The 23,006-nt window shown below is 44.9% G+C and overlaps 2 protein-coding genes across 28 annotated transcripts in view; both read right to left on the bottom strand.

Moving 5' to 3' along the window:
- LOC118210176 (LIM domain kinase 1-like) overlaps positions 1-18,517 on the bottom strand; it is a 33,321-nt gene extending 14,804 nt beyond the window's left edge. The window contains exons 1-3 of one of the 4 annotated variants that reach the window (XM_035386129.1): positions 18,289-18,517; positions 12,931-13,027; positions 3,999-4,137 (exon numbers count right to left, since the gene is read on the bottom strand). In XM_035386129.1, coding sequence (XP_035242020.1) covers positions 3,999-4,137; positions 12,931-13,027; positions 18,289-18,343 — 291 coding nt within the window. In that variant the 5' untranslated portion in view covers positions 18,344-18,517. Of the gene's footprint in view, positions 1-113; positions 219-3,998; positions 4,138-10,663; positions 10,842-11,076; positions 11,392-12,930; positions 13,028-18,288 lie in introns of those variants that run through there. The other 3 variants (XM_035386131.1, XM_035386130.1, XM_035386132.1) reach the window with 3 other exon arrangements.
- Positions 18,518-18,740: 223 nt separating this feature from the next.
- Positions 18,741-23,006, bottom strand: part of elna (elastin a) — a 76,113-nt gene continuing 71,847 nt past the window's right edge. For all 24 annotated transcript variants that reach the window (XM_035385303.1, XM_035385305.1, XM_035385304.1 and 21 more), the window contains 3 exons: positions 21,753-21,791; positions 21,376-21,432; positions 18,741-20,450 (listed from right to left, as the gene is read on the bottom strand). In XM_035385303.1, the coding sequence (XP_035241194.1) occupies positions 20,404-20,450; positions 21,376-21,432; positions 21,753-21,791 (143 nt within the window). In that variant the 3' untranslated portion in view covers positions 18,741-20,403. The remainder of the gene's footprint in view (positions 20,451-21,375; positions 21,433-21,752; positions 21,792-23,006) is intronic.

Genomic DNA, 23,006 nt, shown 5'->3' with positions numbered 1-23,006 from the left:
CACACACAAACACACAGAACACACACACATAGAACACACACAGACACATACATACATACAGAATACACACACACACACACACACACAGGATACACACACACACACAATCTCACCTTATTTTTTCTCCAAAGTCTGAAGCAGTAGAAGCTCCACAGAACTAGGTCTCTCAGCATCACTACAACACTCTGCCCAGCACACACCGAGCTGTCAAAGCCAAAGCCTCCTCACCGGCCTGCACAGGTCTGGCCACGCCTCCTCTTACCTCATAACCCCCCCCCCCCCACCACCCCCCACCCCCCCACCAGCCTGCACAGGTCTGGCCATGCCTCCTCTGACCTCATAAGCCCATATCCCCCAAGCAGTCACAGCTCGTTCTCCGTGACCTCATCGCTTCCTACTCCGCCCACCCGACGGTGCCCGAAATTCCCCTCCGTGCCCCGAGCGCAGCAAACAGTTACAGTCGGGGGCTTTGAAACCGCAACGGCCTTCAGGACTCAGCTCGCACGGTTTCAATTCTCATTTCATTGCACGTTGACTGGAACTAAAGCGGCTTATTTCGATGCGCTGTGATGGTCATGTGCTCCAGGGACGGCATACAGTTTGCCAACTAGAGCCCAGATAGGGGAATTCCACAGCGCAGTTCTTCATTTCAAAACACCCATCACCGACCGGGGCTTCTCTCTCTGAGAAAGTACGGCGAGACCGGGAAACCCAGGGAAATCCTGGGGATTTGCGGCGATGTCGGAACATGTCCGCCCAGTCAGATAAACACAAGCACAAGCCGGGTTTGGCCTGTTTATACACGCTAAATGCTGCGCTCGTTCAGCTCAACGCGGTCGCCGGGTCAGACAGCGGGAGCAGGGGAGTTCGTGCAGAACGTGGCAACCCCCGGAGCGGACGGGGTGAGAGAGTAAGGCGGGCCGAGAGTTCCGGACAGGCACTGGCAGTACCGCTGCGTCAGCGTCCCGCAGGCCCACCCCAGTACATAAATCACTCCCGAAAGCAGCGTTTATTAACTTCGGCTGGACCGCGTCCCGGTACAGGAACCCGTTGCCATGGAGAAAAGGGAGCACTTAATTCTCCAGCCTTTTCTTTTTTTTTGGCTTCCGGAACCGTCCGTGGTTTTGTTACTGACCGCGCTCTCGTTAAGATGAGAGGACATACGAGGACGGAGTGTAGCACAGTGGGTAAGGAACTGGGCTTGTAACCGAAAGGTCGCAGGTTCCATCCCCGGGTAAGGACACTGCCGTTGTGCCCTTGAGCAAGGTACTTAACCGAAATTGCTTCAGTATATATCCAGCTGTATAAATGGATACAGTGTAAAATGCTATGTAAAAAATTGTGTAAGTCGCTCTGGATAAGAGCGTCTGCTAAATGCCTGTAATGTAATAATGTAATGAGTGCACACATAAGCACAGCTCCATTCAGTATGAGACCCTAACCCACACGGAAGCTCCGCAGAATGAACCAGAGAAATCTCAGAACGAGGCTCAAATAAAGGACTCACACACACCCAGACCTGCCAACCTTAGGAAAATAATTTTGAGTACCACAATAGTCAGTGTGACGCTTAGTTCACATGCTTTCGCACGTACCACTTCACTTTGCACACACACAAGCCTTTCTTCATAACTCTAATTTTGACTGTTGAAGTGCTCAGGCAAAATTGTATAATTTGACCTGATTCTAAAATATCACTTGCACTGCACTGGGCTATATTATGATATATGAGTACATTATGAGTAACCATAAAGGGTACAGTGTGTAGCTCTAGTGTAACCAGGTGTACTCATATATATTATGAGTACACCTGCTTAAAACAATTATTTTCATGATTAATATTTCATTATATGATATGCGTGCTTATACAAACAGATAACCATAAGTGAATCGCATTTAATTATTTAATAAAAATGGAAATAATTTATTTTGTATATTGTAACATGTTTTCATTTTTAAGTATTTACAGAAACTTACATTGTAATGTAAAAAAAAACTTATGTTGCGATGTAAAACAGTGTCAATTATGAATAAAGTTTCTGTTCATGATTTCCATTTTTATTTTAATAAATAATTGAATCAGCTTATATAGGCACACATCATATAGGCCTAATGAAAAAAAAAAAGTATCCAATTGAAAAATTATCTAGGAATGAAGGCCTTTGTAACTAGAGGTTTAGCTAAATTACTACCTGAAGCTCCTTGGTAGCTAATGTCAAAATCATAATTGCACAAGGTGAAAAATGCATGGTGCGGAAGTTTTGAGGGGCGGAGGCACGGCCATTGCTCCTGATATTTTGCGAGGAACTTCTGGGGGGCATGGACCTGCTTCTTTTTAGTAGGTCTCTCTCTTATGCCATATTATGGAAGGCTCTCCTTGTTAGTATCCTCGTCATTTGACGTCATGATTATTTTCTAACCGCAAGGCTGGTCGGGTGACTGGCTGCAATAATAGTAATTATTTGCTACGCTAGCAGTCTGTAGTCAAACACCTTTGCAATGGTCACTTTGCTCCAACAGAGCGTGCGCGATTCAAAGTTTGAACAGTGAGTCTCCGTAGCGTTTGAGTCACTGCAGCTAAATTACTCCATCAGTTATTCACACGTCTCGTAACGAGGCTAAATCGTATGCGAGCTACTACTACGGCTAACTATATACACAAATGTATCTCATTAGGATATACCCCTTGAAATGCATCATCTCGTAAAGTTCCCGAACATGTTTTAACGTTTTAAATGTTAACATTACCGTCACATTTTTGTGCTTGATTATTACTCCCCACTTCCCATTTTACCTCAGCAATGCAGCGTTACGCCTCGGTGGATAATAAAGTACCGCTGCGTATCAGTGGATGTTGAGTGGGTCGGGGAGGGTTTACAGAACCACAAGCACAAGGTCGTAGCATCTGGTTCAATCCGAGGGATGTAGTTTAAATATAGAATAAATGTAGGGTATTGTTTTGTATTAATTTATTGTTTTCCGTAATTCAATTCCAATAATATATATATATATATATTTTTCGTAGTTTCAGCTGGCATTTTGTACCTGCGTATTTTGACCAAGAATTGCGTGGTTGGTACACAAAATGCGTGCAGGTTGGCAGGTCTGCACACCCCTGAGACCCCGCTCTGAGAACCCACAAGGAAGAGATCCTTGAAGTCACATGACCACTTATTTCTTATGTCATCTTTACTACTGAACTGAGATATCAGGTATATGCAGGGTACATACCCTGGGTATGTGATGGCTGGCTGTTGACCCTGATAGCCCACGCACGTTAAAGCATGTGTGCGTGTGTGTGGTTGTGTGTGTGTGTGTGTGTGTGTGTGTGTGGTGTGTAGATATGGCCCCCACACTTCCTTGCAGTTTCCCCACTTTCCACATCAGAAAAGCATACAGAGCTCCCATTGTGTCTGAATCTGACAGGGCCACATGCCCGTGCTGTCTGGGTCCTTCACTGTGCTAACATGGGGACTGTGCTCTCTCAGCACAGAGCCTTACTGTACAGCTGGGAGGACACACCTTATGTGCTTATTCTGGTGTGCTGGTGAACTTCAAAGTGATATTTAGTGTATTTGGTAGTATTCTGTGTTTTTTTCGGAGTGGTATGTGGTGTGTTTGGTAGTGGAATGTGGTGAGTTTGGTAGTGGTATGTGGTGAGTTTGGTAGTGGAATGTGGTGAGTTTGGTAGTGGAATGTGGTGTTTTTGGTAGTGGAATGTGGTGAGTTTGGTAGTGGAATGCGTGAATTTGGTAGTGGAATGTGGTGAGTCTGGCAGTGGTATGTGGTGTGTTTGGTAGAGGAATGTGGTGAGTCTGGCAGTGGTATGTGGTGTGTTTGGTAGAGGAATGTGGTGAGTTTGGTAGTGATATATGTGGTGTATTTGGTAGTGGTATGTGTGGTGTGTTTGGTACTGGTATATGGTGTGTCTGGAAGTGGTATATGGTGAGATTTGTACACATGCTGTTGTGGTGATGTTTTCGGCATTGAGCGCTTACCATGATGAGGCCCGTGCTGATCGGCTCCGAGCAGCCATGGCAGAGATCTCCGAAGCGCGCCCAATAGTCTTTCTTACAGAAGAGCTGCCCCTCCTTCTCATAGTACCAGTGTGACAGAGAGGCCTTGCAGTCACAGCATCTGAGAAGAGAGAACGACAGCGCTGACACAACCATAGCATAACCAGACCTAACAGAATACCGACACAACCGTAACTCAACAAAAGAGAATGCTGACACAACCGTAACACAACCAAAGGGAACGCTGACACAACCATAACACAACCAAACAAAATGCTGACACAACCATAATACAACCAAACAGAATGCTGACACAACCATAACTCAACCCTAACGCATCGATAAACTAACCCTACTGCAATGCGGACACAACACAAACATAATCCTAACACAGCACTCATGTATCAGCAACACTAGCAAACCCTATATGGCAACGCTAATGCAACCCTAATACAACCCCAATGTAACAATTAAACAATACTACGCACACTGTGATGCAATACTGACACAACACATTCCTCACACAACGCTAACACTACCCCCACTCAACCCTAACATAACACTAAAGGAATGCTAACATAATGCTAATGCACACAAAACTCAAACGTTACGCAACCCTAACACACCAGTTGCACGTCCCTAACACAGTAGTAAGGCAACTTAACGAAGCAGCCGTACCACAACACTATCACGCCATTAGCGCGACAATAGCTCAACCCTAACACAACACAGCAAATGGCTGTTTGAACTGGGAGAGCAAGCAGCCAAAGGCTGAATGTCTTTCAAGTCCCAACACTCACGGTCCCGGCCTCTCTGTTACAGTGGAGACGCACAATCTATCTCACTTAACGTGTGCAGTGGGCCCTTCCCGCGGATGATAAAATGCAACGGCCGCCATCATAAATAGCTTTAAAAACCATGGAGCCGGACCAAACGAGACCGCGCCGCAGCCTTGGGACCAGAGGAGGAGTCTAGGCAGGGCTGATGGCACGTTTTCAACAGGCTGGCCGCACGGTCTTTAAAGCACTCTGAACACTGAGGAGGGACGGGGGTGGAAAACACACATGCAAACACAAGCACACACACACACACACACACACACACATGCTCACACACACACACACACACACAGAGCGTGTGCTGGTGCAGTACTCCGGAGCTACAGGTGTGTGTTGGTACAGATGAGCTAAGTGCCCACTGTAATGTAAGATGATCGGACGCATACAGAGGTCTCTCCCAGTCAGAGTCTAATTCCAAACGAACTTCATCACTGGGCACAGCTGCACCAAAGAATCCACGTATTGGGTTCAGCTTTCAAAAGCAGTACTTCATCCTCTCAGCCACTGCCTCAACACACAGCATTATACACAGATCAACTGAACATCCGCACGTCATACCTGTTGCTAGGGGAGCCAATTCTCCACAGACAGACAGTTCCTGAATAACAGTGTTCAGACCTCTGGCAGCTGAACGCTCAACCCCTGAAACTCATTTCACACCCAATCTACCTTTTTTGCTTTATTGCTTGATAAATACAGTTAATATAATTATTTTCACAAGACAAAAAACTCTACAGAAGAGCCAGGAGTGTGTGTCAACGCTGGCTCTCCTCTAGTGTGTATTAACACTGACACACCTGTAGTGTGTATTAACACTGGCTCTCCTGTAGTGTGTATTAACACTGACACCACTGTAGTGTGTATCACTGGCTGCTGTAGTGTGTATTAACACTTGTGTTCTCCACGTCTGTATCCACCTCTGCATAGGACATCTGCAAAGTGACTGTAATATAACGTAATGTAAGGCAGTGTAATGTAGTATAATGTAATGCAGTGTAGCATAATGTAGTATAACGTAGTCTAATGAAGTGTAATGTAATGTATTGTAATGTAGTGTAATGCAATGTACTGTAGTGTAGTGTAATGTAGTATAATGCAATGTATTGTAGTGTAGTGTAATGTAGTATAATGCAATGCAGTGTAGCATAATGTAGTATAATGTAGCGTAATGAAGTAATGTAATGTACCATAATGTAGTATAATGTAGCGTAATGAAGTAATGTAATGTATTATAGTGTAGTGTAATGTAGTGTAATGAAGTAATGTAATGTATTATAGTGTAGTGTAATGTAATGTATTATAGTGTAGTGTAATGTAGTGTAATGAAGTAATGTAATGTATTATAGTCTAGTGTAATGTAGTGTAATGAAGTAATGTAATGTATTATAGTGTAGTGTAATGTATTGTAGTGTAGTGTAATGTAGTGTAATGAAGTAATGTAATGTATTATAGTGTAGTGTAATGTAGTGTAATGAAGTAATGTAATGTACTATAGTGTAGTGTAATGTAGCGTAATGAAGTAATGTAATGTATTATAGTGTAATGTAGTATAATGTAGCGTAATGAAGTAATGTAACGTACTATAGTGTAGTGTAATGTAATGTATTGTAGTGTAGTGTAATGTAGTATAATGTAGCGTAATGAAGTAATGCAATGTATTGTAGTGTAGTGTAATGTAGTGTAATCCTGTCTGAGCTTCTGATATCACGCGGACCCATGGGACGAGCCCCTCTGAAAGAGCCAAAAATCATGAGAACCAAAATGGGGGGGAGGGGGGCGCGATCGGTCGCCCGTGAGACGGGTTCGAGCCACGCGGAACCCCCCGCCCACACGTGCGACCTTTCACCCCACGCTCATCACGCAGTAGGCGGGGCATGACTCACACAGAGATCAGGAGACAAAGCGCAGCCATCGCCCCGTCCTCCGGCCCGTGCTCTCAGACAGGAAGTGAAACAGTAGTAAGGGAAGCGGGGGTGGGGGCGGGGGGCGTGGTTGAGGAGGTAAACCAAAGCCATAGAGCTGTGGTGAAAACAAACATTCTGTACAGAGTAGGGAAAGATTGTAGAAAAGCTTTGAGGCATTAGTCTGTTACTGTTCTCTGCCACAGGAACTGCCTGATAGAGTCAAACATCACCCCCCCCCCCCGGTTACACCCTCCCTGGCCTCGCTACACAGACTGAGCGCATGATGTCATCTCCCTTCAGACTCTACCCAGCCCCTCCCAATTGGTGGTCCAAATCCTCGCAGGAAACCCATGGTCCAATTAGAGAGCGGCAGCTCAACTACAGCTAGCTTCTCAACACCCCCCCCTCCCCCCCCCCCTCACAGCTACAGCCAGAGACCTCCCAGTGACCCCCCATGGGTGAAACACAAGAGGAGGAAACGTGCTGTATTCGTCTGTGTCACATAACTAAGCGTTCCCAAGCTTCTGATCCAAGGACCAACTTCATGAGTGAACACACTTTTACGATCCATCCGTTATCAAAATGCTAAAATGTGTGAAAGCTTCTAAACGCAATCCGAACGTTAAAGCAATTGCATGTACACAACATTAAAGCAGCATGTGCAAAAGGTATAGTATTCAATATACTGGTCTGAATGTCAATGGTGGGTATTATTTAGAGTATTGTAATTTTTTTTGACAGGCTACGCCCACCAGTTTGGTGACTCTGGTTAGAGGGAACGCGTGAAGCAGGCAGAGGTTGTCCTGTGTGTTCCTGCCATAGCACCAAGTCTCAGAATGAGCTCCACTTCCTCTCAGAGGCGAAAACAATACCCCTCCTGTCACGTCTCAGAGCTTGGTTAGGGGGCCTTTCTGTCTCAGCCCTTCGAAAACACCCGGTTCCTCAATTCGATATGCCACAAACCCCGCTCACAGGTCTGGGCCACTTTCCGCTCACAGTCTTTAAGGCCACAGCTTCAAAGTTGCCGTGGAAACAGCGGAATGACACCTTTGCACGCCTGCATCACAGAAAAAAAACTGGGTGTTTCTGATCATGTCACTGCCTGGCAACCCAACCCACGAGAACATCCTCTTAACTAACCCTGCGAAAACACCCATCACTGAACCACCTACCGTAGCTTCAGCTAAATCACTCTACCAGCTACCATTAGCAAATCAAGAGTGAAACCATCACTCTACCAGCTACCATCAGCAAATCAACAGAGAAACAATAAATCTACCAGCTACCATCAGCAAATCAACAGAGAAACAATAAATCTACCACCTATCATCAGCAAATCCAGAGAGAAACCAGCACTGTGCTGGTTCCTCCTTCCTAAGTTCTCTCATGTCACTCTCCTGCTGAGGTCACTCCACTGACTACCGGTTGCTGTCAGGATCAGGTTCAAAGTCCTGACCCTAGCCTAGACTACAGCCAACAGGACGGCCCCCACCTACCTACAGGACATGAGTCAATCCTACACACCAGCTCAACCACTCTGCTCTGCTGCAGCAGGGCCCCCTGCCACCCGGGTGAATGGGTCTCACTCATTCCAACCATAGAGCTTCTCCACCCTATCTCTCCAGTGGTGGAACAAACCCCCTGTTCCTTTACAAGCCACTCAGTGATTGCCCATCTTCCGCCGTGGTCTGAAATCGCATCTGGACTAACTATCACAACTCTGCAGGGCACTCCCAATCTAGGATCACTTATCACTTTGTGGGTGTACCCTTCTACCTTATTCCTGTACCACTTTCATGTTACACATGTACCTCCGTCCAGCACTTTAATTGCACTTGTATCGTAATCTTGATGTTGCAGCTCATTGTCATGCCTCCTGGTTTGACTTAACATTACTTTCTGACCTAGCCTATGCTTACTGTGTGAACAGGACTCAATGTGTTCATGGCTAAGAATAACTGTTACATAATGAGTATTTTATCTTATCGGACCTGTGTTTTATAGTTGTTCCAATTACCTTCGGTACACACTTATTGTATGTTGCTTTGGATAAAAGCGTCTGCCTAATAAATGTAATGTATCATCAGCGAACCAAGAGAGAAACCATGAACCACAGACCATCTGGTAAAGACAGAAACCGTTACTGTACAACCATAATCAACTAAAACTAGAGAGAAACCATCACTGTACAACCGTAATCAACTAAAACAAAAGAGAAACCATCACTGTACAACCCTAATAAACTAAAACAAAAGAGAAACCATCACTGTACAACCGTAATCAACTAAAACTAGAGAGAAACCATCACTGTACAACCGTAATCAACTAAAACTAGAGAGAAGGCATCACTGCTGCACCTACCATCAGCTAATCAAGAGAAAAACCAGGAGCCACATTACAGTCCATATTGCAGTTAGCACAGCTATGGTGTTCCTTCAGGAAACAGCTGCTAACCAGTCTCTGGACTCAGGATGCTAACTTTCAACACTGAAAGAACATTAGTCACATTAGCGCAGCGTGAGGCATTAGCGCAGTGGTGTCAGCAGTAGCATTTTAAGCGCAGCCAGTTTTGCGCTGTTGAGCAGGATTGGGCCCGAGCGGCTCGGTGGAATCAGGGGTCCGATGAGGATCCGATCAGCTGACACACCCTTGTGTTCTCCCCACTCTCCCTCTCTCGCTCAGTCAAAGCCTCCTTTATTTCACTAAGAACAGACTGTACCGCACGGACCATTAGCCTCTTACTTACAGACATGCAATAATGCAGAGACACTTACTCACACACGAACATGTGCACATGGACCCACATACACACACAAAAACACACACACACACACACACACACTAACACGCACACACACATACACACACACACACACACACACACAAACACTCACACACACATACACACACAAAACACACACACACACTAACACACACACACACACACACACTAACACTCACACACACATACACACACAAAACACACACACACACACACACACTAACACACAAAAACACACACGCTGAAGCACACATAAATGGACACACACAAACTTGAACACATGCACTCACACACGTGAACTACAAGAGATTCTTCAGGTTGAGTTCTGTTAGCAGAACAAGGGGACATAAATGGAAATGAGCAGAAGGTAAATTCTGTACAGACATTAAGAGGATTTTTTTAATGCAGAGAGTAGTCAATGTGTGGAATAGCCTGCCAGGTCACGTAGTAGAGGCAGAAACTTCAGGAATTTTCAAGACCAGGCTTGATACTGTGTTAGATACTATCTAGTCTGTGGGGAATCAGAGCAATAGGTACAATTTAGTTAGGAAAATAGCAGGTTCTCGTCATTATGTTATGTTATGAACGCACGCGCACACACAAACACACACACACAAACATACACGCACACGCGCACACACACACACACAAATGAATAAAGGAGTTGTTACAGTATCCAACATACAAACACACACAGGCACGACACACACACACATACACACACACACACCAACACAAACTAAAAATAAAAATATATACAACGCAGTTACATACACTAACACATAAACCCTGATGGTTATCACTTGTACTGTCTCAGTCAGAAAACAGGAAGTGAAACTAAGCTCTCACGTGCATCTTCAGTTTAAAAACACTCGGCTTGGAGGCTGAGCAACGGGGGGGGTTGGATATTCCGGAAAGTTACTATTCCACTGTGGGCTGGCAGCAGTTTCTGTTATCAGACCGACACGTTTCTTTAGCAAGAGCTAGAAATGCCCCCTCACTAGAACTGAAACCCCATTGGCCGGCTGCCCCTCCAGAGTCCGGTTTCTCAGTAGAACCATATGACACGAAGGACCGCGTACGGAGCTGGTCCCTCCCGATGTCTGCTGCCAGGATACTCACTTTTTAGCTTTCACAGGATTCCCGAAGTTCTGATCCACCTTTATCCTCCTCTCCTGGACCGCACGGGGCCTGTCCGCCTGCTCGCAGAACCGGCTCATCGTTCAATCCCTGGGTACGAACCGCTGTACTCGACTCGACTACAAGCCGCACTCCGCAGCTGCGCTGGGGTTTTTTTTCTCTCTCACAAATTTCCTGCGCTCTCTGCTCACTCGTGACCGCTGACTCCCCTCCCCAAACCCGCCCCCTCCCACCGCCTCCCACCCCCGCCCCCGCCCCCCCCCCCCCTTCTACAGGATAGAGTTACACGCCCAATCTAACAGCACATTTCACAGACTTTTTCCTGTTCAGCCTTTTAAGATGGGACTGGCCTTCGAGTAAAAACAAATAAAAACAGCCCTGGCTGACCCACCGACCTTCTCCCGAAGCGCTTCTCCATCGCCGCGGCTCTTCCCAGGACGGACGGGGGAATCCGAACGGCTCTTCCGCTGATCTCCACGCTAACGCCTGCCCTTCCCTCTCAGACACACCGCTCCACAGAGGCTCGAAAGAGCCAATCGGCTTCCCGTGTGACTCGGCCTGAGGCCGAAGGTCTCAGTTCCCTAAAGCGCTTCGACCAGCCCACGGCCTTTTGTCTCTGAGAGCAGAACGTGGGAAAACTCCACGGAAGAGAAAGCAGAAGCCATCGGGCTTGAGGCAGATGTTCGTCTGCTTTTCCATTTGGGTGCTTTACAGCGACGGGACGACCAGAGCGTGCCCAAGCGGACAGTAAAGAACAGCTGCTGACTGTGCTCTAGGGCAGCAGGTTTCAGGCTTTGTCCCGTTTCATCTTCCAAGATGGGACTGGCCTTCAAGTAAAAAAAACAGTCCAAAGACAAAAAATGCAGGTAGGCTAACTGGAGAGTCTAAATTTCCCATAGGTGTGAATGGTGAGTGAATGGTGTATGTGCCCTGTGATAGAATGGCGGCCTGTCCAGGGTGTATTCCTGCCTCTCCCCTAATGCACGCTGGGATAGGCTCCAGCACCCCCCGTGAACCAGCTCAGGATAAGCGGGTATAGATAATGGATGGATGGATGGATGGATGATTGAGTTCTAGAGCACCGGGCTCTTTGTAGACAGCGACCGGGAGGCGAGCGGAACTCTGCTCTGCCAGATCACGCACGGGCACAGCAGCGGTCAGAGCCAGCTGCCAGACAGAGGCTCTCTCTCTCTTCCATTCCAGGCTTCGTTATCCTCACCATGGCTTCTATCACCTCCATCATCATCATCATCACCATCACCATCACCACCATCAGCGCCCTGTCAGCTGATCTCTCTGATGCACAGCGCTCTTCCACCATGAGATAGAGAACAGAGAGGAATCGGAGTACCACCCTGGAGGCACTGGGAGACCAGGGCTGACCCAGCAGAGTAAATACCCCCCTCAGTACTGCACCAGTACAGACCCAGCAGAGTAATTACCCCCCTCAGTACTGCACCAGTACAGACCCAGCAGAGTAAATACCCCCCTCAGTACTGCACCAGTACAGACCCAGCAGAGTAAATACCCCCCTCAGTACTGCACCAGTACAGACCCAGCAGAGTAATTACCTCCCTCAGTACTGCACCAGTACAGACCCAGCAGAGTAATTACTCCCCTCAGTACTGCACCAGTACAGACCCAGCAGAGTAATTACCCCCCTCAGTACTGCACCAGTACAGACCCAGCAGAGTAAATACCCCCTCAATACTGCACCAGTACAGACCCAGCAGAGTAATTACCCCCCTCAGTACCGCACCAGGACTGACCAACCAGAGTAATTTTGTGGCATGGGTGTAGGGGAGAGGTGTGGCTTTTTGGAGTGTGGCTGTAATGGAGAGGTGTGGCTTTTGGGGGCATGGCTGTGGCGGAGGGGTGTGGCTTTTGCGGGCGTGGCTGTAATAGAGAGGTGTGGCTTTTGGGGGCATGGCTGTGGTGGAGGGGTGTGGCTTTTGCGGGCGTGGCTGTAATAAAGAGGTGTGGCTTTTGTGGGTGTGGCTGTAATAGAGAGGTGTGGCTTTTGGGGGCGTGGCTGTAGGGGAGAGCTGTTGCTTTTGGGGGTGTGGCTGAAGGGGAGAGGTGAGGCTTTTGGGGGTGTGGCTGTAGAGGAGAGTTGTCTTTTGGGGGCGTGGCTGTAGAGGAGAGCAGTGGCTTTTGGGGGCGTGGCTGTGCTGGAGGGGCGTGGCTGTCATAAAGCGATGTGATTGGACTGGAGCAGCGCAGCAGAGGAGGCAGCTCGGTGCTCTCACCTGAAACAGGCTGTGTGCCAGTCAGTGTTCAGAGCCTGCAGGTACTGCTCATCATAGATCCTCTGAGTGCAACTGGCACACACTGGCAAACTGCTGCCTGCACAGAGAGAGAGAGAGAGAGAGAGAGAATTATGCACGCACTACACACACCATATACACTATACACACACACACACACAGATACTATACACACTACACACACCATGCGCACTATACACACACAGGCAAACTGCTGCCTGCTCAGAGAGAAAGAGAGAGAGTTATACACACTAAACACACCATACACATTATACACACTACACACTCCATAAACACTATACACACACACACACAGGCAAACTGCTGCCTACACATAGAGAAAGAGAGAGTTATGAAAACACTACACACACCATATACACTATACACTATACACACACACACACACACACACCATACACACTATACACACACTGGCAAACTGCTGCCTGCACAGAGAGAGAGAGAGAGAGAGAGAGACAGAGTTATACACACACTACACACACCGTATATACTATACACACACACACACATACTATACACACTACAAACACCATGCACACCATACACACACAGGCAAACTGCTGCCTGCACAGAGAGAGAGTTATACACACTACACACTCCATAAACACTATACACACACACACACACACACACACACAGGCAAACTGCTGCCTGCACAGAGAGAAAGAGAGGTATACACACACTTTGCACAAAATAAATCATGTTGTTTTAGATCAAATAAAAATACCACATTACATCTTTGAAGCTACATCTCCTCTGGCATAGGCCACATTAGTATAAGCTATAGTCTGATCGTGACAATTGTGCGGTCTATTATACTGTATGCCTAAATTAGCCTAGCTAGCAGGGCGTGCCGTCGAAGCAAGGCAGACCTTGCGAATCCTGGCACAGTGGATGTGGTTTTGTTTTCTGCACAGTGCAAAGTAAACGAGAAAGTCCAAGTAGGTTATTAATCATTAGGGGCTTCTAAGAGACAAGCACTTAAAGTTGGCATACGGGTCTGCCTAGACAATAGCCTATGCACAAGTGTTCATTTTTGTTATTTTTTTATTGGTGCTTAATGCATGCTATGAGCAAGCCTCACTGACTGAAGATTTAAGCAATAGCCTTATTAACCTGTGTTGTTTATTTTGGACAGCTAAAAAGCACTTCTATTCACTTTCGACTGCTAAAAGCACTTTATTTTTGCGATAAAACAGTAGGCTATGCCTAGACCAATTAGATTAGACCAATTGAATAAATTGAGATGTTGGCCTATTGTTAGCTAACTACATCTTTTTTTTTTTTAACTTTGGAAAGTTGTATAGGACTACTCTTTAATTTAACCTCAGTTTTACCGAAACAGTAGGCTAATGCGATAGCCTTGAGGTTAGCACATTAGCCTATGTTAAATTTAGAAACTTGCTTGTTTTACAATATAAGTCCGGTTGGACTTCTTTCTACAATAAATGTTTATTTGCTTGAAACTACCCTGTTATTCTCGTGTTTTTTGAAGTGATGATGATTAAACTCATCGATCTTCATCACAGAACAGATAATCCGAGGATTACAAATTCACTTCTGTTACTCTCAGATCTGCTCACGTACAGCCCGCAAGGGTGGAGTAGCTGATCGTTTCTGTCTCTGACACACATCAGACAGCCTGTGGGGGCATTTTAATCTGAGAAAGCCATTGATTTTTCGCCCGCGCCCTTACGGTGGGTAAATCAATAGGGGGCGCTGGCTTCGAGCACCTACTGAGGGGTTTATCATTTTCACTGAATAACGTGCACTGGTCCGGATTAATGGGCCCTCTCTGCAACTGCTGAAGGCCCAGAGTGCAGTTCCAGAGGGCTAGGATCCAGCCGTTCGAGGCTAACGATAGCGCTTCTGTTTGAGACGTAGTTGAGCTCTGCTCACTTAATTTAAAGACAGCTTAACCTCACTGTTTGTTGTTTACCTAAGAAAAAAAATTGGGCGAGTTATCCACAGATTAATTCAGCATAAAACACCTGGATTTAAAAGCAGGAACTTTCTAACAGGTGTGTTTAATTATCAAACTGGTAAACATTACCTGTAGACAGTCATTGGTTGTTAGCAAGACGCTAACATTTATGACCCTGTTTTTTTTAGACAAATAATGACACCGTGTCGACAGTATGTTTAGCGTGAGGAAATATATGTCTGTGTGTACGTATCTGGGAGGAAGTGTGGCTATGTGAACACTCATTATTGCCCGAGTTGAGGTTAGGTATGTTCATCTGAGTTCCGTGTAAACACTTGTGGTATTGACTTGCAGTACAAACTTCAATTTCCTCCAGCCAAGAGCTGGTTTTTATTATAAATTATGAGGAACAATAATACAATATGAATATCACTAAATCTCTTTTACAACTGAATATTAGCTGAAGACGTAAAAACCCGCAATAACTTGACAGTATGAAATTCATATCCCCTCTCAAGGGAAAATTATTCTATTTTTGATGTAAACAAATGTGTGTGTTTTGCATACTAGTGTGTATGTATGTGTGTGTGTGTTATGTGCGCTCATTCATTGTTGTACTGCTACGTGGTGATACGTGGATACTTGTATTTATCTTCAAGTGCATTGTGAAACTTGTCTATTAATTCTGGATTAAATCATTATTGTTGAATCTCTTGTTCGACTCCATTTTATGTTGTGGTTTGCCTGTGGCTAGCCGTAACAATGTGTTTATGTGCATGTGTTTGCATGTACAGTATGTGCATCTGTGTGTATGTATGTGTGTGTGTTTATGTGCATGTGTTTGCATGTATAGTATGTGCATCTGTGTGTATGTATGTGTGTGTGCTTATGTGCATGTGTTTGCATGTACAGTATGTGCATCTGTGTGTATGTATGTGTGTGTGTTTATGTGCATGTGTTTGCATGTACAGTATGTGCATCTGTGTGTATGTATGTGTGTGTGTTTATGTGCATGTGTTTGCATGTACGGTATGTGCATATGTGTGTATGTACGTGTGTGTGTTTATGTGCATGTGTTTGCATGTACATTATGTGCATCTGTGTGTATGTATGTGTGTGTGTTTATGTGCATGTGTTTGCATGTACAGTATGTGCATCTGTGTGTATGTATGTGTGTGTGTTTATGTGCATGTGTTTGCATGTACAGTATGTGCATCTGTGTGTATGTATTCACTGCATTAGACTCCAGAGACTACATTAGCTCTTTAATTGCATTACCCATCATGCTGCGTGGGTGGAGTTTGAGCATTGTGCTGTTTTCCCCAGTCACTCCCTCACTTCCACATTATAAACGCAAAACATGCTGACGGGCAGCACAGCAAAACAACAGTAAGACTCACAACTGTGTGAGTGCAGGTGGACAGCTACCCCTGTTGGTGGAATAAATGTATGCAGGAAAGTCAGATGGTGTGTCTTCAGAAGAGGACATGAATGAATTGCCTGAGGTATTCTCTCCAATTCCTGTTTTCTTATCTCCACTTCCTGTTCAGGTCTTGTCACTTCCTATTCCCTTCTGTCCCCTAAATTACAAAGAGAAAACCGTGAAGCTGTGCATCATGGAAATCATATGTCTGGACAAACCACTCAGTTTTGTCCAGTAGAAGACAGAAGTCTTTTTGGTTGTAATTCTCTACCAGTTTGTAATCCCTGCAAGTTCCTGGTTAAACAGAGTGGCCAGGTCAAAGCTGTGAAATGAAGCTGGATCTTAATTACATTTATTATATGGGTTGTTTCTTACAGCACAGCCTACTTCCTGATTCGTGTTCCTATGGATTGCAAAACACTAATTTTGCCCAAAGGAAAAATATTTCACACTGTGAAAGAAGTGTGTGTGTGAGACACATCGTCACCCCCCATAATTAATAAGGAGATGAATACTGCAGCCCGTTTTAATTCTGGAGGGATTCACTTAAAATGTTATTTATTTCAGGGAACTTACTTTAAATAAAGGTGGTGTATTTAACATAGCAAGTTTCACTGTACAGCGATGGAGACTGGCTGGCTGACTTCACTGAGAGATCTGTGGTGTACTCTAGGGTCAAAAAACCCTGAAGAGGGGATGGGGTCTCACCCAATCACGTGATCTAAACACACTCTCTGTGCTACACACAAACATGATCCTTACACAAAACACATTTGTCCAATTTGCACTTTCATTTTTGGCCGATCGTTGTTCTATTGATGTATTTTCCACAGTTGCGTTGGTTGTCTGATTCGAGTGACCAAGCTGGTGTGCAATTCAACGCTGCTCCCAGACCGTAACTGCATACACATCATATGGCTTTGAACATACAGCATGCGCCAAACAGCTCAATAACATCAAGCACATTTCCGCAAGACACCGAATAGTTGACTATTTAAAGTATCGTTACCGAGCTTTCCCATGCATATTTGCTATTATCCGTTTATGTCAATTACAAGCATAACTAATAACGAGCAGTACTTGCCACGGACTGCATAGACCGCAGCTATTCTCTACGCACTTCACGTGGATTACATGACAGCTATGTTAAATCTGATTATAAAGATTCGATCTTCTCCCGGAATTTATAATTGCATCTGCAAATATGGGGCAGAATTACATTGATTACTGAAGGATTTGTGCGGCCAGTGTGTGCAACACAGGAGTGTCAAAAGCAACGCGTTTTTCCAGCGAGTTTACTTTGATTTTATCAACTGCGTTCGGGGGATGTTTGGCTCGGTGTATTTCTGTAAAGTCAATCACAATGCTATAGGTCTGAATAAGAAGCCCTTGTGAGCCACAAGAATTGACAAAAAAAAAAAAATACTACACGATGCAACAAATGAATAAAAATAAACAAATCTAATTCAAATAAAATATCACTTTCGTTGAATCGAGAATAATCCGGTTTACAAATAAACCGTCAAGTTTTCGAACACGATCCAGTGAGGACGTGTATAGATGTTTATTTTGCAACTATTTATAATAGGCTTTATGCAGACAACCGAATTTAAATAATTATCGTCCCAATACTTAAGTTTAGCTGCATATAAACGACCCAAAAGCTGCATCCCCGTCACGAGCAAAGATGCGCACTGTGTCCACTGCCACACAGGTTGTGTTCACACGGACCACTGCAGCAAAACACACGCAGGGGAAAAATATTGTTCGGCCACGTGATGAAATATGTTATTATTTACGTGCATTTCTATGCAGCACCTCTCAAATGCGTTTATCAGTTTCGCGAAAGTTACTCCAAGGTTTTCGTTGCAGGGTCACCGCTGTGTATCTTTAGCATCTACCCAACCCCTGCGGTACCATGAGCCGGAGGAAACCGCATCATCCCGTGAAATAGCACCCGCTTTTGACTCACCTTCGTCTCCCATGCGCTCGTCCTTCCACGTGCAGCACAACAGCATCAGCCTCATTCACCCTTCGACCGTCAGCTCCGCAAGAGCCACACACACACAAACGCAGATAATATCGTTCCCGGACTGCCGCCTGACGCTGGGGCTAATGCCCTAGGATAACGAGCACAAGAGGGAAAATGCAGATCTTGAGAAGAGGGTGGGCCAGATCAGATGAGCAAGGGAGGGAGCTTGTTGGTGGCCAACTAAAATCAATCCCTGGTACTGAATGGGAGCGTGATTGTGTCTGCACAGAAGGCGGAGGCCAAGGATGGGAGAGATAACGCATCTATGGGCCGTTTACTTCTAATACCAGCCAGTGGGAGTACCACAAATCATTGAAACTACGTTGCGTTGATATGGCGTTAAACACTTGGCTGCAATTGTAGGATGTTCAAATGAAAAGACGGACACCACATTTGTTTCCGTTTAAAATACTCAAGTTTATTACTTTATTTTCTGAAGCAGTTAAAAAGGCCGGGATTTCCGGAAACTATTGAAATGTGCGTCGTGGAAAAAAAGTGCATTTCCACCACCCCACCCCCTTAAATAATAAAAAAAAAAAAAAAATCCACGATTGTACTGGAGCGCTGTCAGGGCTCAGAGACAGCCTGAGCACAGCAATCAACCAACGACTGAAAGAGCTCGAGCGGAGACTCGCTGTGTCGCCTAACTGGCGGGAGATTTCCAGTCTGGCCAATCAGGCAGAACTACGTCAGGAGCAGAGGGTAATCATTGTGTCGTCATTGATGCATAGTGACGTAACTGATTGAATAGCTGTATGCCTACAGCCAGCAAAACAAGAGAGATACGCACTATAATTCATATCAGCACCATATCAACATTACCAAGGGGAGGAAACACAAAGAACAACATAGCTAACAGTACAGTTCTCCACAGTGATGTAAATGCACAAGTTAATCATAAAAACCATGATACCACTACAGAGTAGGCTGCTTTACAAAGTTTGGCAAGAATTAAAGGTCGACTTCAACAACAGGAAATTAAATTGCACTACCAATGGGGGTACAGTTTTCATGTCACTGAAACTCAAGGTTGACTGAGTCAATGATGTACCTAACACCTAAGGACAAAAAAAGAATGACCAAATTTGCATTTAATAAATGCGCATTTTACATGCTTGAGCATGATTCTTTTTACCAAGACTGATCTATGTACTTGTGTGATCTCAGCATTATCCCAAGCCAATAAGGCACAGCGCTTTAAAAAAAAAAAATAACTTAACAGGCTTGCACAGTACACAAAACATTACAAGAGCACCGCTTCATATCTGTGTCAGATGGCATTTTCTGCGTTTCTACGTAAAGCTTATTCCGTATTCAGAGCAGATGGCTCTTCATGAAGAAACCCATTTTAGAAGCTTGAATTCTGGCTCCTCGCCCACAAAATGGCCTCTCAGACCAGCCGTCCCGCCGCGCGTAACTCTGGTCTACGAATTCCTGTGAGCCTGCCGTCCTGCCCCCTCCCTTATCTCGCCGAAAGGGCGTGTGTCTGAGGAGCCGGGGCGAGGCAGCGCGGGACAGCCCGCAAATTCCACTCTTTATGCCGCCAATGTTTCATAAAACAGAGAGAGGCCTTTTATACTAAACGATAATAAGCTCTCTCCCTGGCGTTTATCAGTCCCCACAGAGGAAACTCAGTAAAGCTCAGATGCTATAAATGGTGTTTCAAAAAAGGCACATTTCCGCATATTTTAATACTTCTGAGAGTACTGATGCACCTGGACATGTTACTAATCACTGGGGCTAAACAGACACACAGATATTTGTAGCCATGACTGCTGCAGGCACAATCTATGGTACATTGCTTATATAAACATACATGTATAGTGTAGTGCACATATATTATTTATTACACAGTTTTTTTCACATTCCTTTGATTGGCTTTAACATTTTTGGGTGTCGGGAATTTTTCGGGCTTTGCGAACTTGTACATAGTCTTCAGCCATATAAGTAAAAAAAAGTTGAAGATTTGTACATGAAAGAGGGACCTTTGTAAATAAACTGTACATTCTACATCATGCAGTAGCACCATTGTTTCTTGAGGTCACTTCCTGTCTCTCACTTCCTCTTCCTCCCACAGTACTTGCCCTGACACCCAGGAACACCTGCAACAAACACAGAACTGTCCTTCAGCACCACTGTTAGGGTTAAACATCACCTATCTCAGGTAAGGGTCATACCTGCCATGTCACCTATCTCAGGTATGGGTTATACTTGCCATGTCACCTGTCTCAGGTAAGGGTTATACCTGCCATGTTACCTATCTCAGGTACGGGTCATACTCGCCATGTTACCTATCTCAGGTAAGGGTCATACTCGCCATGTTACTTATCTCAGATAAGGGTCATACTCGCCATGTTACCTATCTCAGGTAAGGGTCATACCTGCCATGTTACTTATCTCAGATAAGGGTCATACTCGCCATGTTACCTATCTCAGGTAAGGGTCATACCCGTTCTGTCACCTATCTGAGGTAAGGGTTATATTCTCTCCCTTATCTCTCCCAGTAAAGGGTTATATTCACTGCATCAGGCCATGTCACCTATCTCAGTACGGGTTGTACCCATGGTGTCACTTATCTCAGGCAACGGTCATACCTGCCCTGTCACCTATCTCAGGTAAGGGTTATACTCGCCATGTCACCTATCTCAGGTAAGGGTCATACTCGCCATGTTACCTGTCTCAGGTAAGGGTTATACCTGTTATGTTACCTATCTCAGGTATGGGTTATACCCGTTATGTCACATATCTCAGGTAAGGGTTATATTCTCTCCCTTATCTCTCCCAGTAAAGGGTTATATTCACTGCATCAGGTCTCCAAGGTAAGGGTTGATGAGACAGTGTTAAAGTAACAGAGTCTATATAGAACTTGTGTGTCTTACTTGAGAGAGATGGCATTTTTTTTAGCAGGAGACAGAGACATATCACTAGCATAAGCCAGTCAGCTCTCACTTTCCTTGTGTACTTACCTGCTTCCCAAACAACACCACACATCCAGAGACTCTCTGGAGAACCTGTCGGGTTACTTACCTCCTCGGTATCCACCCCCCAGGAACCCCTGCAGTGCTCCGTATTTGGCAGCTTTGGCTGAAAGAGGAACGGGAGAGGAAAGCGTTTGCGATGCGCACACAGCTTCACACGCACGCCCGCACACCTGCGCGAGCAGGAATGCGACCTGCCCGGTTTGCCGATAACTGATACATCAAACACGTCGGCCCCTTTCAGAAAACTCCTGTTACGACGGGCGGAATCGACACCGTGCGCAAATAATCATTTTGGTTAAACTGAAAAGGAACGTCATGTCAGAGAACACAAACTGTACTCATTTAACGCGAATCACTGCGCGATGCAGCTGTTATTCAACCTTCACTGAAGAAAACGTAAAAATGGTACGTCAGATTTCTGACCTTGTTGTGCAGTCAGACCAGCCCCTCCAGTTCCATATCCTACGAGAAAGATGAAGAGTTTAATATTTTACAAATGGGACAATGAAACGGTGAGCAGGGCTGGTTCATGGCATAGACGACATAGGCTGTCAATAAGGGTGCTAACTGCCCGGGGGGAGGGGGGGGGGGCTCCAAACAAAAAAGAGGGCACAAATCTACACGTTTAATTCTTGATAGTCTTCGAATCCAGCCTAGTACACAAAACAACTTCACTTTGGGTTAAAATGAGCCTTTTCTCTTTATTTTTCCTCAACAGATGGTATTTAATGCTGTTAATGGAAATTAATTCTGAAAACAAAAATCCTCAAATTCCCCCATTGTCCCACTTTAACTGAAAGTACTGGTATTCTATTTCCTACTGAGTGACTAGTGAAAGTCACTCTAACATTGCACATAGAAATATATAATAATTACAGTGCTTTAATTTAAACTATAAGGTAAATCTATTCTGGAAGCTTTGTTTATCACTGAACACATTTGTTAATTTGTAGATTTTCAACATAAAATGCTTTAACAGGCACGTAAAGAACATTAGCCATTAGCAGAATTATAGTCATCGCGTTCAATTGGAACCAACAATAGGATTGTTTCATTTTAACTTGAAGAACTGACAATCACACATCTGTTGCAATAAATATATTTTATACTGATATATGTATATATTTTGTGTTATGTGTGGCTGGTTATAACGCCATACCAAAGGTCTCAGACAGCTCTTTACTTTTTATGAATAGAGAGAGAGAATCCTTAATGAAATATTGCTAATAATGTATGATGTGTAATGTTCTTTCAACCAAAGAGAACAATTTTTAGAACCGCTGACATGAAAAGGTATTTGCTACCCTTCTGATTTCCTCTATTATTGCATATTTGTCACACTGAACGGTTTTCAGATCTTTAGACAAAATGTAATGTTAGACAATGGGAACCTGAGTAAACACAAAATATGTTTTTTAAAAACGATTATTTAATTTATTTCATGAAAAAATGTATCGCTTATTAATCTCAAGTTTATAGGAGTGTGATTGGGGTCGAAGAGGATGTACCAGCCCTCTGTCTCTCGTCCTCTCTCTCTCTCCCCCTCTCCCTCTCTCCCTCTCTCTCCAGTGTGTTCAGTAGGGAAGTGGCAGACCCATGAACACACACAGTTTTTTCAGCATTACCTGTCTGTCTGCTTTCTGCCTCGGTCCCACTCCTACTCAGGGCACACAGCCA

Source organism: Anguilla anguilla, chromosome 12, assembly GCF_013347855.1.
Source record: "Anguilla anguilla isolate fAngAng1 chromosome 12, fAngAng1.pri, whole genome shotgun sequence".
Lineage (NCBI taxonomy): Eukaryota > Metazoa > Chordata > Actinopteri > Anguilliformes > Anguillidae > Anguilla > Anguilla anguilla.
Note: the sequence above shows the minus strand (reverse complement) of the source record. Positions and strands in the feature narration are given on the sequence as shown.